Source organism: Corvus moneduloides, chromosome 9, assembly GCF_009650955.1.
Source record: "Corvus moneduloides isolate bCorMon1 chromosome 9, bCorMon1.pri, whole genome shotgun sequence".
Taxonomy (NCBI): Eukaryota; Metazoa; Chordata; class Aves; order Passeriformes; family Corvidae; genus Corvus; species Corvus moneduloides.
In genome coordinates, this window is record NC_045484.1 from 14,546,144 (window position 1) to 14,564,551 (window position 18,408).

The following is an 18,408-nucleotide window of genomic DNA, read 5'->3' on the forward strand; positions in this document are numbered from 1 at the left end:
TTCATTTACAAATCAAGTTACAGCCACAAATATGTAGTTTAAAAAAAATAGAAAATCAAAAAAATTAGAAACCTAGCCCTGAATCACAGAAACACTTAGGTTGGAGAAGACCTTTAATATCATCAAGTCCAACCATTAACCCTGCGCTGTCAAGTTCAGTAACAGGAATGGTTATATTCAATTCAGACTACCATAAAATCCCATGTTCTGTAACAACCATAGCACTGATCTACGTCCTCTGCATCTTTCCACCAAGGACATGAAAAATTCAGTTTCCATGTGACATCAGGCAACTATTTCAAAACAAGATCTCATCTTTACTAATGCTATTCAAAGCATTATTCTCACATCTAAATAGGATACTACAATTTAAATATAATTGATACATAAGCCACATCCCTGTTGCAGAGAGTTCCTTCAATTCAGCATAAATCAACTTGTTGAAATTGAATGCTTACAGGCTGACAAAGCCTTTAAATGGCCATAATCTGAGCAACTTGGGTCCTGGCATTATGAGTTAGAAACTCCTATTTTATTAAACAGAGAAATAGGAACCTATATAAAAAAGCAACAAAATGAACTGCGATATACACAAGGCATATTGTAAGTCCAAGTCATTCAATCATTCAAGCTATGAATATTCAATGCAACCAAGCAGTTTTTGCAGAAAAACTGTTCTTCAAGTTCAGCATAACTCCTGGCAAACAATGAATAGCTTGCTTCTGATAATAACTGGTTTTGAAAACGTATTTTAATAAAAATTCCATCCTAGAGGAGCTTTTCTCTGCACTTTTTTTTTTGAAGAAATACATAAATATGACCCAAGAGTTCTGAGACCTTTATTTTAGATGCATGATTTTCCTGTACAATACTTTTTTCATAACTACACAATCTGCTAATATAGAAATGTAACTATGTGGCTATAGGCAAAAAATTTTGGATACAATAAAAAGTTGCTTTCACCCATTAGTTCCTGAAAAGAAGGGAAAAAAATGTAAAAATGACCACAAGACACTGGTTATAAATCCCTGCATATCTGCAGTAGTGAAACAATATATAAAGAAACATCCTTTCTGCAGAAATCACTCTGTTTCACAACTGTCAGTACATAACATAACTAAAAAAAAAAAAGGAAAAGAAGCTCAACAGCAGCAGTATTCATTGCCGTTGCTATGTAGAAAGCACTTCTTGTTTTACCTTGGCTTAATATATATAATTCAATGTTACCAGCTAGTAGAACATAGGACACATATCCAGACAGGAAATAAGTGACTAAGAGAAAGGCAGTGCAATTGAAGGTATCTAGTTTACAGCTGTAGATTATGACCAGACAAAAACATTAAAATGTTGCCCTGGCTACTGAACACAATCACCTGCCTCAAACAACCAGCTACACAAACTGCAATCAATCATAAATTGGGTGGGGGAGATATAATAGAGACCACTGTGGTTTCATTTCTGGAAGGTTCTTTTCTTAAAGAAAGTTTTCCTATATTTACCTAACCCTGATGTAACTGATAAAATGTAGGAAGAGAGCTGTTGTCTGCTTCAGTGACCTTTCCCAAGTTCCCTAAAGAAAATAAACAGGACCTTTGTTTTAGTATGTAAAACTTCAAAAGTTCAACCTAAAGTCTGGAATCCAAAATGTTTGAAAGAACAAGAAAACGAGATACTATACTCAAAAATGTGATAAAAACACACAGAATACGAAGTTGTCTGAAGCCTGCATTTGTTAGCCTTAAAGTTAGAGGCTACATGGTCAGTGTTAGTTACACTTTTGTTGGGGTTTTTTTGTCATTTATCACAGATATGGGCCATATGCATATGAAAATCTTGACCAACCAATATTAAAACTATCTTACAATACAAACGCTGTTGCTTAACAGGAATTTGACCTTAAAGAAGTAAACACAGTGAAACAAAGAAAACTAACACAGCTTTTAACTGGCACATCTGCACATAGGCTGCACCTGTTGCAAAATGCACTGAGCACTGAGCTTTCCAAGCAACTATGATAACACATTTACAGTATGGTATAGTGGCTGTTCAATGTTGCAATCTAAAACTAATGCACTTCAATTTAGTCCTTAAAAGTATGTAAAAATACAGCTAGAGTGAAATCCAGCTGAAGTAGAACAATGAGTTACCACAGAATAGTAATGCAAATTACCTAAATTAATATTAAGAGCCACATTTTGTTTCTCCCATCCTAATATTTTTTATTTTTCTAAGTTTCTAAGTCTGCATATTTGTAGAAATATGTACAGTATACTGTATTATTAAATTACTATACTTTCCAATCACGTGTAATGTACTTCTTAAAATCTTCCCAATTATTATTAATTGTAATCAATTTGCAAACTTCAGAAGTAAATTATTTATATTTAGGCATCATTAATTTTAACTAACAACCAATTTTACTTAACGCGCTATCAAAAAAGGCACATCTATGGCACATCTATGTTTATTGCCCAAGTTAAACACAGCACTTGAAATATAATTAGCTTGTATGCCTCAGTGCTAAGTATTCTGTTAATACAGTGAATTACCTACCAAAGCCACTCCTAACATTCCCTGCCAGTTAAGTAAAAACACGATCAACAGTAACATTCAAAGCTCCAGGAGTTTGGTGAGCTCAGCTGCAAAACAATTTTGGAATGTTTCTACTGATCTACTTTAAACACACAAATGAAAACAATGAAATTGATGGCAGCTGTAACAAGAAAATCTGCCCATTCTTCTGCTTCGATCCCTTGTCTTTGACAAGCCAATTTTCATAAAACTTGCATCAACATCTTTCACTTTTTATCTACATCCCTTTAAAAATGTTACTTTTTTCTGTGCGTGGATTTCAGGAGTGGAGTTCACGGCATGCGCATCTTCATACAGATAACTCCTCCTACAACTTCCATTAAGCAGTCCTCCATCTGAACAGCAAAAGCCTCAGAAGAAGTTCAGCATAAAAGTAACCCCCTACAGAGGAAATACTTTTTCCAGTTTTTAAAGATAAAGATTTTTCTTGCATTTAAAATCTGCAGCTATGTATTTACTGAACATACATCACTGAAAGGTAAAAAAAATATTTATGTACAATCATTTGCAATGTGCCTTACTAATGTCTTCAAAAACATCCAGAGTCAGGAATATTTATTTAAAGATCCTGGTTTCAGCTCTGGTTTCTCAGAATCCTGTTACCAAATCATATTTTACCTTACCTAAAGAGCCTTTCTAGTCATTCTGCACCAACACAAAAAAAAAAATTAATTCACAGATCTTTATGAGAAGACTATGCTCTCCAAAGAAATCAGAATCAAGCAACATTAGGCAGAAAATAAGAACAGACTTTGACAATATTTTCAGAAAAGCTAAAGGAAAACTAGTAGTAGTTCAAGCAGTAGTAAAAGGCCTGTGGTTCTGACAATACAACTTTAAGATATTCATGTCAGCTGGTGTTAAAAACATCAGAAACTTATACATCTAACTTAAAAAAAGAACTTCTTAGAAAAGCTTAGATATTTGCTGATCTTGTACTTTACAAGCTGTCCTCCCTTGCTACAAATTCTAATCTAGTAGATGGGATCCTTCCCTTAATGTTTACACAATAATGTTCTGCCATACTGTCCAACCAAGTTCAGGAAAAAAAAATAAATCTTATATATTTAAATATAAATGCTTAACTGAAATGAAATTTCTCAACAATGACAGCAATCCAATTTGTCCAAAACAGGGCTCAGAATTAAGAGGTAAAAGTCATCTTCATCCAAGTCTAAATTCCTGTTAAGACTGCTCTTTTACAAAAGACACTGAAAGTACCTAAAACAATAACTTCACTTGTAGTGAATGTCAACTTCCTCTCATCTACAAAGTCTGGAGGATGGATACAGATGACAAAACTGTTTAGAAAATGTTCAAGGATCAGGCCTTATATTTTGAGCCATGTCCAACATGCTAGCCTTTTTCAGAGAATTACCAGTGGTTCAAATTAATCGGTAAGAATGCTAATCAAACATTTGTTCACCAATTACACAAGTTTCTTTCACAAAAAAGTAGGAAAGGATTTATCTGTAAGACTCCCTATAGGGCAGGGAAACCATTTCTCTTTCATGCCTTTCACTGGGAGAGATTAGAGCAAGAGTGTTCATAAAAGCATTAAAGTACTACAGTATTCTCACTGAATGGCAGCTGAATACAAAAAAAAAAAAACCACTAATGGAACTGCTCCCATGATAAAAAGGTAGGGTGTTCATTTAAAAAAAATCATCTTCAGCCTCACCCTTAATAATGACACAGCCCTCAGTTCCACCAAACCCACTCCCTTCCAAGAAAAGGTAGTTTTTTGGACAACTTAAGCATTTTGGTTTAGGTTAATATTTCGATAGAAGAGAAAGAAATGAGGCTGCAATTGACACAGTTTGGCTCCAAGTTTAGGCCTGTTAAGGCACTGCTATTGACAACCAGTTTTTTGACTATGTACACTTTCAGAGGATTACAAAGACAAACCATCTCTTTCTTCTGTTCTCGTAGCTATCTACTTAGAAAAATATCACGGGATCAGATAGTGGAAATATCACAGTCAAAACCAGAATAGGTTTCTATATTCTCCAGAAAACAATGGCCAAGTCTCATAATATCATGACACTTCCCAATTCTTAAGAATTAAAGGGCAAGACCAAGTATTAGTTTTACATAGGCAGGTATCTACAACTTGTCTCATTTACAAGGGACTTAACAAATGATCACAGGTTCCTTGAAGCCCTAGAAAATTTGAGAAAGATTCATCGCTACTATACCTTGGCTACAGAAAAAAACTGTTTAATTTAAAAATGTTTTAAATTCTTCTGAAGAGGAAAAGTAATGGCAGAACTGAAACAAAAAGGAGGACATCAATTCAGACAGAAAGAATACTTGAACTCATTTGGCTTCAGGAGATGGTTAGAGAAAAATTAACACACAGGTTTCCATTTCAATCTAACTACTTCTGAGTTGACAGTCTGAACTGGTAAACTCTGCAAGTCTGGAAAAAGTACTTCCTGGTCCCCAGTAAACAAGACAGCTATGGGAGGATGTATTCAGAAGCAATAATGAACAGTGGATTTATCCAACTCTACAGGGGTTTTTTGTGCTGCTTAAATAAGGCAGGCAGAACGAAATTTGAATACAATACCAAGAAACCGTTTGAAAAATAAAATACCCAAACAAACTTAAACTATAGCACTGCATTCAGATTGTGGGTTTTTGCTTGTTTGGGATTATTTTTCCACCAACCTTCTTTACATATTATACAATTTATATGAAACTTTTTATAACAGGCATCTAATATTACAGGGGACAAACCAATACTCTGACTACTGCTGCTAATGACATCGTTTCTTGAATAGTCATTTATGGTTCTGGATGCCAAAAAAACCCAAATAAAAAACCCCCACCCACACCAAAAAAGAAACTTCCAAGAGTAAAACCCAAACCCTTAACGGCTTAAAGAGGGTAGAAATAAAAACAAGATGCGAAGCATCTTCTCTATTTGTAAAATATATCAAACTCCCATCCCATACATCAACCTAATGGGATCAAAACACACTTTGCCATTTTCAGAACTTTTCAGGAAGAATTTCTATGTAAAGTCTGCTTAGACAAGCTTCTGTATTTCTTTTTCTGAAAACTCAAAATTATAATTCTTACTTCATTTTTTTTTTAATCTCTTTTTTTCCTTTGCTAAATTAACTTGCATTTAATTTCCTGGAACTAAACCTTTATCTAAAAACATATGGAGATTTGGTAACATTTAGGACTTTGTCTTGTCTTAATGCCCACTGCCCACAGCCAAACCCTCATGCACACAACCTGAGCTCCTTTTCATACCAGTTTCTCATTTAATTAAAGCAAACTGATGAAACACTGATTAATATCCAGGATTGAAGAGGACATCAAGAAATTGAAAACAAGAGGGACCTCTTTCAGAACCAGAAGGAAATAAGAAAAACAGGGAGGATAGACGAATGTTCTGGGGTTCCAAAATGGCTGTGAATGCACTACACTGCATTTCTGACTTACTCCAAAGTACGACCACCTCTTCACCTTTGGTTACAGAACTGCCAGTGGAAGTGGTTTTCTTCTGCTGCCACACTCTTCCACTCAACACTGCACTGTCTAAAACTGTGCAATCACATGACTGATCAGTAAGCTGCTGCAAGGAAAAACTACTTTTTCTTGTTAGAGTAGTTTAGTGCTGCATTAACTTATTCTGCAAGTGTATGAGCACTCCAACAGAAGAGAGTGTAGCAGGAACATGTGGATTTGGGGGTTTTTCTGCTTGTGCCAAAGATGTAGCATGAGAAAGCACAGAGCTACCCATTCTGGCAAGAGCTGTCACCACAGCACCCTAATTCTAACATGAAATTGCACCCTAAATCCCAATCTCTTACTAATAAATTAAAATGGAAAGAGTCTGCTACTAATAACAGAGATTATACTGCTCAGCCCATAAATACAGAAAATCAGGCACAGTAAAACAGTGAACCAGGCAACTGACTGGAAAGTCCAGAAACCCTCTAATGCCATGAACCAACTCCTCCACATCTCTAAGGCAAAAGCAAAAAAAAGAAAAAAAAAACCCACAAAAAATAAATGGTATGGTAGAAAAAGAAAACAGAAAAAAAGAGAAAAAGGAAGACTTCTGAAATGAGCCTTCCAAGGGAGCTCAATGCACATTCAACATACAGAAGCATCAACTGCAATAGATGGTGTTTTAGTGTGTGCCAATTCATGAAAAACTTTTCTTTCTATCTAGCATCACTAGAAAACTGATTCCAGCACAGCCACGCTCACTTTGCACTGATATTCTGAGATTCTACCACTGCAACCTCAAACTGAAGGAAGAAAAGTGAAGCTTCCTGCTTTAGCAGTGAACCAGAACTCTGCCTTCCTGAATCCACACTACATTATGAAACTGGCACAGTGTTCTTTCCTATAATGCCCAGGCTTGCAGATGGCCATGTGTAAAAAAGTTGATGTCACACAGGAGTTAAGCTGTTTACCTTCGCTTGGCAGTTGAGATCCCTTACTTTAAAGGCAGCTGTACAAGACAACTGTACGTTTTCATCCCATCACCCACCAACAATTTAGTGCACAGACATCTGAAAGTTGCCTATTTTTTAATGGGATTATTCTTCTCAGACACTCAAGGTTTGTAGGAAATACAAAGTCACTATATTCTAATACAAGCCAGCAGTTTATCCCCCTATAGCACAACGGATTCTTGTTTCGGTGTTCTCCCCTTGTAAACAGGAAATGAGTCCAAGTATAAATTATAGATTTCTCCTTTGAAAGGGCATCACTTACCAGTAACTACCATGCTGCTCATGTTAGAGTTCGGGCTACTGAGTACACTGCCTGAAAGAAGTTCGTCAGATCCTCTCTAAAAAGAAAGAGACAGTAAGAGATTTTTTTCCTCTATTTTGTGATTTTTAAAGATGATACTTCCTCTTTTCAGATAAGTGCAACAACTTGAAATCTAAGTAAAGCGGTATATTTACATGGCAATCTGAAATGAGAGCAGCTTAAGCACAGTTGTTTAACCCACCACTGAAATGAAGCCATCTCTGGGTACAGTGAGAACTGCTGAACAATAATTTTGTCCAGCATTTCAAATTAAAATATAATTAAATATATTTATTCTACTTCAGTAACATTTAAATTAAGTTTTAATATTTTAATAGACATATATAAAACTATTATATCTAGCTGAAACTACAAGGGAAATCTATGCAAGTAGAAATATGGAGTTTAGCTCAATCTTAACACCCCTATTTAAAAAAAAAAAAAGATTTAATGTTCACAGGAAAATCAGTTTTAGTTTTGGGGACATCCATTTCTTCTGCAAAACACAATTTAGGGCAGGGAATTACATCTTCATTGTAATTCTTAAACCATGACAAATATCAATTAATGAATGACTTAAAAGTGGGCTGCAAAAATCAGAGGAGGGTTTATATTGAAAACATACAAGATGACCCTTTCCACAAATTGTTTGTAGGACGGGCATTTGACGCAGCTGAAGAAACACTTCTTTTATCTTGTTCTTTCTTTTTTCTTTTATGCCCCAACACCCCTCACCCTCAAGATTTCATCTCTCAAAAAGCCTACAAAATCTTTATGTGATTTTTCAATAAACAAAATATTTTAAACATCCTTTGAATATTATATTTAATTTCTTATAGGTTCTTTCCCACTTCAGAAGTATTTCCGCAGCACCCTTAAGACTAATCCAGGTCACTGATCACTGCTAAAATGGTAATGATGAAAAAAAACAGTTACTACTCATCCTTATGAAAATAAATGGGTTTAATTCTGTTGTGGACACTACAAGAGAATCAAGAATAGTTAATGAATATGTTTTACAGGGCACCTCAATAGTTCGTAACAAATTAATCTGAGACTATTACCCTTATAGACAGCACAGTTGCAAGACTTACAAAAATCAAACCTCTACCTTTTTATCATACTGCACTATATCTGTGTCCACACAGGGAATAGTACATTAAAGTTTGTATATGTGTATGCACACATAGAGCCATTAAAGTTTACTTGGTTTTCAACATCAGCTCTGAAGAATTTCTTTACAGTTTATTGAATGCTCTAAACTTGTAAGGGTACATAGCAAGAAACAAAGCTGTGCCTATCAAATCAGCAACAGAGCTCCTTTAAAATTGCCTCATGCCTAATACCAAGATTAGGTAGGACCATGAGAAGGACCATGTCTTGTCCTTTTCAGTGTAAGGATGCATTTCTAATCAGATTTAACTAAGAAAAAATTTAGCTAGATAGAACTGAAAAACAACATAGACAAGTTATAGAAACTCTCTGTTATTCTAACTACATTGCTTTCTACTATAATACGCAAGTACTCAGTGTAAGTTGAAATAGAAACATTCTTTCTCTTTCATGCTCTATTTTTTCTAACAATAATACACAAGGGAAGAACACTGCAAAGTTGCAGATTACTAGCAGCATTATGTTACTCAGCGGCAAGCGCAGTTTCTCCTGCTTGCAGCTACCCATCTAGCTTTGCCTGGGAGCCCGTCTGCAGCCTGGCCAGCTCAGCTGAATAGGCAGAAGTAGCAGCAGACACTGAATCTGTTCATAGTCTGGCTGATTAGGATCATTCAGCAGCCTTTTTTTCCCCCTTAGTATGACAAGCATCAATTTGCAATGGTACAGTAGTTACTACATAAACAGCTGAAGAAACCCCAGTACCAAATGAATGCTCTTCCCAAAACCTGTAGAAACTTCACAATTCCGAAATATCTCAAATTTGAGTTGCCTTCAGCTTCAGAAAGTTACTTACAACAGCAACTGCTGAATGAAAGACTGCAAGAATGATTACATAAACTTCTGGTTCCTAGTAAATCAGGCTTTCAAAAAAGCTGTTAATTTCTTAATCCACAGCAGAAAAATCCAAAAGAAGCACAAATTACTCAAAAGAGTGGCTATTCAGTTCCTGTATTTGTGTTTCATGAACAGTTCTCTCTTCATTTTCAAACATACCATTTTACATTTCATTAACACCTTCATAGTCAGTAACAAGATTTTGTCACTGCACTTGAAAGTTTTAACATTGTTGCTTCAGAAGGAAAACTAAACGTGAATTTCTTACACTGGCCTGCAGCATAAATTCTACACTTGTCTTACCAGCATAAATTAGTGTTCAAAAGTCTGATTCACAGATGTACACGTTCATACATGGAATATTCTTCCAATTACCCCATGAAATCAGAAATGTATAGCAAACTTCTCCTAACTCACTCCCATACACATTTCCCAAGCTTTTGGTCAAAGATAAAGATACCTCTTATCGTGTGAGTAATGATCCTATTGGATATACATGGTTATTTTTCCTAATTGGTTCTTAAGCAGCCTGGACCCTTCTGTACTTCATTTCAGTATGTAACTTTAAAACCAGCTATGCAGCAAAAAACATGATGGACTTGGACACAGAGTGGTTAAATTACAAAATCAAAACCAGTACCTGCCTGGTTATTGTGATTTACTTCAAAAGGGCTATCTGAAGATCTTGATTGTCTAGTAAAGCAATTTCATATAAGCACCTCAAGTAAGCCAATGTGTGCTGTTAAGACTGGCACCACCGTGTGACACAATCCCTCCTGAATTACATAGACATAAATACTTATTTTACTTACATTTATTCAGCAGAGATAAGGCTTTATTCGATTTGTGGTTTAGGGTGCTTGGTTTTGGTTTTATGTGCATCTTCTTTTAGAGAGTGCTAAGCCAAAAAGGACTGACATCTTTCTCCAAGAGCAAAGCTTTCCATCACTCTGCTATGTCATACATGAATTTCAAAATCATAACCAATTTTCCAAGCATCTTGAATATTTAATTAGTCTCAAGCACAGAAGTTCTGCTAGTTGAATGGTACAAAACAAACCTTTGAACTAAATTAGGTAATTGTATTGATTGTTTCAGAGCTAAGGAAACCAAACTCAGATCTTTGAGTTTCACAGAGAATCAGACTCAAGAAAGGAAGATCCCAGAGCAATGTTCACTTAACTCTTTTTCCCTGTCTGTGCAAATTGCTGTGTTCTAAAGAATCAAAGCAAGTTTGAGATGGCATAACAATATTGAAGATCACAAATATAGAGACGGCAAAAACATTCACATCTAAGTTAAAATAATAAACAAATAAAAAAAACACCACAATGATTATATTTCACCATAAACTGCAAAGGGAAGTTACTGCAATAGCAACACAGTAGAGACTAATTGAATACCCATTTTAGCATGAGGCTAGGAGATTATTAAGAACAAAGTAAGTACAAACTGCTATTATACTATAAATAGGTCATCTTCTAACATGCAGAAGTTTTCAATGCCGTATTTCTATTCCTACCAGTGTCTTAATTACACTTAATCTACATTCATCTTCCACAAAACCTGACAACTACTCAGATCAGATATCTAGACCATTTCTTTATGAAATCAGCATCTGGCAAAATACAAGTACACAAAATAAACAAGGGAATTGCCAAGCTAACATCTTGCAGTGAGTGAACCCAGAATTTGTCACAGAGTCAATACCGCCCTTTCACTGAAGCCCATGTTATCACCCCCCATGACCCCAAGAGAGCATTTCCATGCATGGTGGGAAAACATCATGTTTAATGCATGGCTTTAATCAGTGGATTTAGGTAAAACTGACACGTAGGACCACTTTCAAAAAAGACAAAAAATATGACAACTCAGACTTTTAGTGCATATCTAAGTGAAAATTCAAAATTATACATACAAAAATTGTTTTATATACTGTAAATTAAAGACAGCACTTTGATATTTTAGCTAATTCCCCTAAGTGAATAGTTATTTCATATACTGTCACTCCTGCAATTTACAAAGTCAATTATACAAAGAGAAAGAAGAAGCCCCTAGCTCAGCAAAATAATGTCCTAAATCCTTGCTTTAAGTTACAGCTAACTCAAAATCCCTCACCACACAAGTTGCATTTACATAGCAGAATTTCAGATTTCTTTTCCCCACATAAAAGACTACTATAAAGCTTCATGCTATCACAGGTTGTATTATGCAGCTATGTAATTTCAGGAAGTCATTACAGTCATATTATCCTTCCAGGCTAATCAAAAATATACTATTTAGAAGCCTTTGCCAACTATTTTCCTCACGTTCCAGATCGGGCTTTAAATACTTCACACATTCCCCAGATTTTATTACATCTAAAGTACTACCAGAGAGTAACAACTTTGGCTTGAGAGTTACCAAAAGGTTTACTCTTTTATGCATCAAAATACTTTCTGACAACTATTTAAATCAGAGACACATCAGCTTTTTTCCTAATAATTCAGGGCTGTGGAGACTCTGATCAGAAGTTATGGCTATACCTAACCTAACAGTGTATTACAGAGAGCTTATTGGAAGCATGTGTAGAAGCAGTACTATATTCCTAGAAATAGTAAACAAGTGACAGAATTGCACTTTGTATCATCTAAAATAATTTCTTAAATTCCCACTAGAAAATATAAAGAAGACATTCAAAGATATTGAAAAATACACTTTCTTACAAATACTGTCATTGGTGGTATTTATATTTGCTGGTATTACAAATCTCTCTCAAAGATGCTTCTGCCCTCCCCATTTCCTTCTCTCCTCCTTTCCCCCCAAATGAAAGATAAGTAAGAGAACTTTAGCTGCACTGCACATTTACCACAGTCATTCTCAGCCTACAGGCATGAACTTCCCAAGGGGTATGACAAGCCAGGAGACAGATCTCATGATTTAAGGAAATCCAACAGCATTGTAAAACACTTTATTTCTAACAACATCTGGGAACAATTTAAAAGAAAGAGCCAGAAACCTGATGGTTTGGGAGAGGAATAAGCACATGACAATTTCAACCCAGACATTAAAACATTCCCCTCTAACAGTTACACATTGTAAACACACTGCTTCGATATCTGAAGTAACTTTGGGGACTGGATGTTTGAAACAACAGAACAAGGCACTTTAAACTCCCAAACACAGCCTTTATAAACTTTGTTCAGTTTACATGTGATGGATCAGAATTCAAAGGATGCTTTATTTTTAACATGATAAATTTTTATATGAAACACTACATAAATATACCCTCACATAATCTTTTGTGACAAAAAAACACTTGATCTGCCTTATGCTCTGATTACATGCACAATTGTCAAAACACATAAGCCAAACTACCCTAAGGAATTTGTTACACCTCTCATACGTATAGGATCACAGAAGACCTATAAGGTTTCTGTGGAAAAAGAAACCTAATTTCAGGACAGGACAAGCTAAGTCTACATATACAACAGAAACTCCATGCAGGTTCTTAAGTATTTTACAAAGTGTACAGTTTAACTATACACATGTTATCACTTCATTAGAACCTCACATGCAAGGAGTACACCTATTTGAATTTTTTTTAAGAATACACTATTTAACTATATTGGCATGAAATCTTATCAGTTAGGGTGGTGAACTCCATGGGTGCTTAATAACTTACTTGTAACATCACTTGCTTTTCATTCAGTATTAACTGTATACAATATGACCTTTACATACTTACTCTCTCTATACATTCTTTTTTACCCTACTTCAATTATTTTCATATTCTCCTCAGCCAAGGATATATTGTTTGTATAGCCTAACAACTAACTTGCCATTTTAACACTCTCAATTTTTCACTAAGAAAGGAGCTAGGAGAAAATTAATAAAACATTAACAAAAACACACAAATTTTGTAGAAATTGAGAGAGAGCAATCAAGGGAATTTGAAAAGTCTTCCAGATTAACAAAACCCAATGTCCCTGAAAAATCTCCAGGTTCCCAAAACACAGTGTTGAAAAGAAACAAATTTCTCAAAGCCCCAGAAGATCAAGACGGACTATTAAACCAAAAAGCCAAAGAGTAAAGAATCAAATTTCAATTTACACCATGTCACACAGCCTCATTTGGAAACTTCCAAATTTCAATTGTAATGAAAGACTGCAGGCAAGAATCTCTTCTAATATAAGTCAATGCTTCAAACACCCAAGAGAAGTAAACTAACAAGACAACTTATTCCAACATTTCAGACTTTCGATTCCACTTTTACCAGGAAAGAAAGTACTACTCTCTAACAGCTGCACATTACTGGTAGTAAATTAGAGTAGGTGAGAACAACTCACTAGAGCTACCACCTGGATGTGTCCTCTGCCTTCCCAAGAACCATGGCACCTTCAGTAGCAATTTCTACACCTCAAAATGTGATCTACATGGAAGGTATTTTCTACTCCGTTATCTCCTATTTTTCACTAATAAATTAAAAGTGGTAATGCTATTTTGTCTATAACTCAATACTCGTGTTACCCATTCACAGAAAAACTGATTTTATGAAAAGCCAAACATGGCTACATGTACTTGCAGCTATAAAAAATACCCAAACCCCTAAATCCAACATCACAGTCCCATTAACAGCTTGTGAAACCACAACCTCATCTGAATCAACTACCACCAAAAGCAAGAATCCTACCTTCTCCCTGACCTTAGCAACTTGTTCATATTCTGTCCTTCATAACTGTATAAAGTTACAAGTACTTATGCAATCACAATGCTTTGGTACAAACCTGAGTAAAAAGATGCAGCTTGCTGTTGTGTCAGCTCAGCTTTATCCTGGTTAAGTTCACAAGAGAGGTTTGTGAATTGGCTACCTAAACATCTGTTGCACAAGTATTACAGTGACAGAAAAAAGGAATGCAACTTGATTCGCTTGTGAAAACATGGCCCAAAGCTCTAGGAAATGGGAAAGGTATTTTCATGCTGGTATTAGTGCATGTTTTCAGAGGTGGTGCAGGTGATTGCATTTCTCTCTGTACAACTCCTCAATTAAGATGCAAACTTAAGTGTTCTGCTACAAATGAAAACTAGGTGATTTTCAGTTAGTGAAAAGATATCAAAACATATCAAGTAAGTATACTAGAGCTTCCTTACGCTGTTGCATACTTACTACAGAGAACAAACTAATTTTCAATGCACTTCCTTTCTTTCCATTTTCAGCTTTCCTTACTTTTTCCACATATATTAAAGTAGCAGAAAGAGCATTACAAAAAACCCCAAAGGCACAAAGAAAAAATGAACTGGAATCAGCTGTTCTGAGAATAAATATGAAAGCCATTTCAAACAGAGTCAATTTATAGAAGTTACTGTTACCAGATATCTCTACTGTTAACAGACAGCTTTCATTGTAAGAAGCTATCTTCTGTCACTATGGACATGTTAACCATACCACTTCTGAAAAGACAAATTCAGATGCCAGTTCTAAACTTTTGAACACGGTCAGACTTCAGTCTTACTTGACTGCTATAATGTTACACACATTTTTTTTTCCTGTTTACTGCTGCTATCACTACTAAGTATTATTGAATACAAAGGTTGTCTAAAAACATTATCATAGCAAACACAAGATTAAAACACATCCAATTCACAAACAACCCATTTTTCTCATATCACTGCATCTTTGTCTCATCTACTAGCAATCTACTAATGATTACCCTATGCAAGGGTAGCTCAAAACTCCAATTCTAACATTTTAAGTGAAACAGACCATAACATGGGCATTTGCCTGTATGAATAAATCAATTTTTTATCCTACCACTCCCTTCTTTTTAAGTAGCCAAAATTACAAGTGAAGGCAAAAAATTTCAGAGAGAAAAAAACCGATAGCAACAGGCTTCTGAAATAAGTTTAGACTAAATTTTACAAGTCGAAAAATTTATCATCTGACAACTTGCTAGAATCTAACTTTTCAATCCCATTTTCATTATACAGTATACAGTTGAAACAAAAAGTCGCAGCATATCTACAGTATCTCCTGGTTTCCACCATGAAGAAATTCTCAGTTATTACTAGCAAAAAGGGTTCAGAGTTCTGTAATTTTGGAAGAGAAGGCTACTCCTCAGAATCTGAGTTAAAAAACCAAAGTGCTTCAAGAGTATTTACACAATGCTACTTTGTGCTCTCTCCCCCTTCTCCATCAGTTCCTCTCTATCAGATTTTAGCTACTGCTCTTCCCCCATACTACTATATTCCTGCATGTTAAGTTTCAGCAATCAGGAAAAAGGAGGACTTAGTGATACTTTACTGTTTGCAAAACTTAGAAAGTACTAGGACAGTGTTTCTTAGCATCTTCTACCCATCCCAAACAAAACCAACTAAATACACACCACCAATTCTCTCAAGTACACTGCAAAGGCTGAAGCCCTGACTTTGGGGTGAAGAAGGCCATCTCCACATCTTTAAACATTACAAAACTGTGTTTATAGGAATGAGTTTTTCCCTCCTGGCTATAACTAGGGCTGTCCACACTTGGCAGCTGAAACTTGGTTTTTGGCCAGTGTCCAAAACACTGTCAGGAAGGTCAAAAATGTCCCAAATGCTGTGTACCAAATAATGCATCCAAGAAGAAATGGCTGGTTCTTTTCTCCTGTTAGATAGAACACCTCAGCCATTGTGAAACATGCCATGCAGATACACAAAATGAGTCACTCAATTGTTCAGGCCCCATTTACTGCACAGCTACCCATCCCTTCCAGGAGAAAGATCATCCATTAGACTGAAGTGGCAGACACTGAAATACAATAGGAGACATCAGCCTCAATGTGCACCCCAAGTTCACCTAAGTTATTCCCTACACCTATGTGACATATATTCCTTGCATCATGTTTTACACCCCTCCAAAGATTCTTTTAATTACTCCAGAGGAAAGATACATTATACACTTCATGCATTCAACGGCTGAAAAAGGCCCTATCACACCAAGTGCCAAATCAGTTATCAAGATTAAAGTATTTTAATTGTAAAGAGAGCACAAGAGAGCAATTCACAGTACAGTTATTAGATGCTGATGCTCAAAAATATACAACCAGAGAGTAACTAAGGACCTGATGTAATAAGAACAGAGCAGCTGTAATGTACTTTTTTAAAAAGAAAAAGCAAACATTTTATATGATATGACAATTTTTTGAAGCCACACATAAAGGAATCTATAAAATGTATAAATTTCTTCAAGGAACTAAAATGTTTTAAAAACTGATGAACTGTGTAAATACTATCAGCTCTCTTCTCAGCTCCTCAGCTCTCTTCTATTCAAGTATACTTTACACAAACTGCTTATATATAACACAAGTTCACAAATTAGCATCAGACAGAGAGCTAAGGCTCACTCTTTCTTGCATTTTGCAAAATGTAATGTAAGGGTGAACTGTGTGCAGTGACATTTCCCTGCCTCCATGAATTCTAGGTAAGCAAAACAAGACATTACAGACCAAATCAAGTATGATTTATTTCATATGTACTTACAAGATGACTGGGTTGTGACATGTTCTAATGCTTTCAGAAATTAAAGCACACTGCTGCTCTGACAGATTTGAGCTAGGAAGCGTGTTCCCACTGCATATTTTGAGTCACACAAATCCCCACATTTACTCTATGTAAACCAAGTTCTCAAGTTGTATTTGTCATTTTTTCCACCTCCATTTTAAGTTTTATGTTTTGTATCGGTTTCTGGTGTTAATTTCTGGTGACTCAACATGTAAATAGAATTAAGACTGAACATCAGATGAACAAAAATGTTTTAAATCAAATCAAGTGTACAGTACAAATAAATGGTAACAGTTTCAAATGTATCCCTCATTTGTAGATAACTCAGATTATAAAACTGTTAATAAAACATTATAAGGAAGCAGTCCTTATACTTTTTACTTGCCTTGACCACATGCAGTCCCCAAAGCTAAAGAGCCCTCCTTTAATTGAAAGACAATACCCAGACTACAGTAGTTAACTTCTCTTACTCTTTTATGAATGGGTTTAAAAACATAACTACCACGTTCACTTTTCTGTTTAAGAGAACAATCTGCCAGACAACAGTTAATATAACTTTCAAATTTGTATTGACATGACTAATGATGATAAAATAAAGCTGATTTTCCAAACAGAAGAGTCATATGTCACAATCCATTTCTCCAAGTATAATTGAGTATATCACAAACATGTTTTGCAGGTGATTAGCATATACACTGTAAATGAAAAATCTCAGAAAGCAATGAGTAAAAAAATTATTCTGCATAAGGTGATTTCTCACATGTAAATCCCTGCCCACATCCAATGACTATCCAGTCACAATAAAAGCAGTGTTGGAAGAATAATGCTAATGCAAGTCCTTGGATTCAAAACTGACTCCCTACACATTCCCACGGCACCCCATGAAAAAGATGACAGGCAAGGGAAGGCCAGATGATTCATCCCAGTTGTTCACATACACTTGACAGGCAAAACATTCCTCAACTTTAACACATCAGTCCATCAAAAGCAATGAATAGTCACCAGAGAACATAAGGACAAACATGTCCTTTTGTTTCACATATCCTTCCACAAAACATAAATGAAGCTGGAACACTGTATACCTCAATTAGACAGAAATCCCATTTTCCATTCTTACTAGTATCTTGAGATAATTACAGAAGCTCCAGAATATAATCCAGTTATTCCTCCCATATTTAACAGCTTTCTTCAGGATACCATCATCCTTATTTATCTAAGCTACTTCCACACACAGATTGTTTTCTTTTAAAAACCAGCCAGCAAGTCCATTTTACATGGCAAAGAGCACAACTTTTTGATACTTCTGAGCCTCTCCTTGTATTTAGCTTAACCACTGCCTCCAATACTTATCTTGCCTTCTTTTTTATATTCATAATATAACTTCTACAATCAACAGAAAGAAGGAGTTATGTCATCTGAAGCATCTCTCTTTCATTGTCTGGCTAGTATCTTAAAATTTGGTTCCAAAACTGCATTATCCACTTAGGACATATTTCATAACACTGA

At 35.5% G+C, this 18,408-nt stretch overlaps 1 protein-coding gene across 10 annotated transcripts in view; it reads right to left on the minus strand.

The window, feature by feature from the left end:
- The window catches only part of PTBP2 (polypyrimidine tract binding protein 2), a 46,795-nt gene that overhangs the window by 25,202 nt on the left and 3,185 nt on the right, over window positions 1–18,408 (minus strand). For 9 of the 10 annotated variants that reach the window (XM_032117617.1, XM_032117616.1, XM_032117614.1 and 6 more), the window contains exon 3: window positions 7,339–7,414. The exons of the other annotated variant lie outside the window; for it this stretch is intronic. In XM_032117617.1, coding sequence (XP_031973508.1) covers window positions 7,339–7,414 — 76 coding nt within the window. The remainder of the gene's footprint in view (window positions 1–7,338; window positions 7,415–18,408) is intronic. 10 annotated transcript variants of the gene reach the window in all.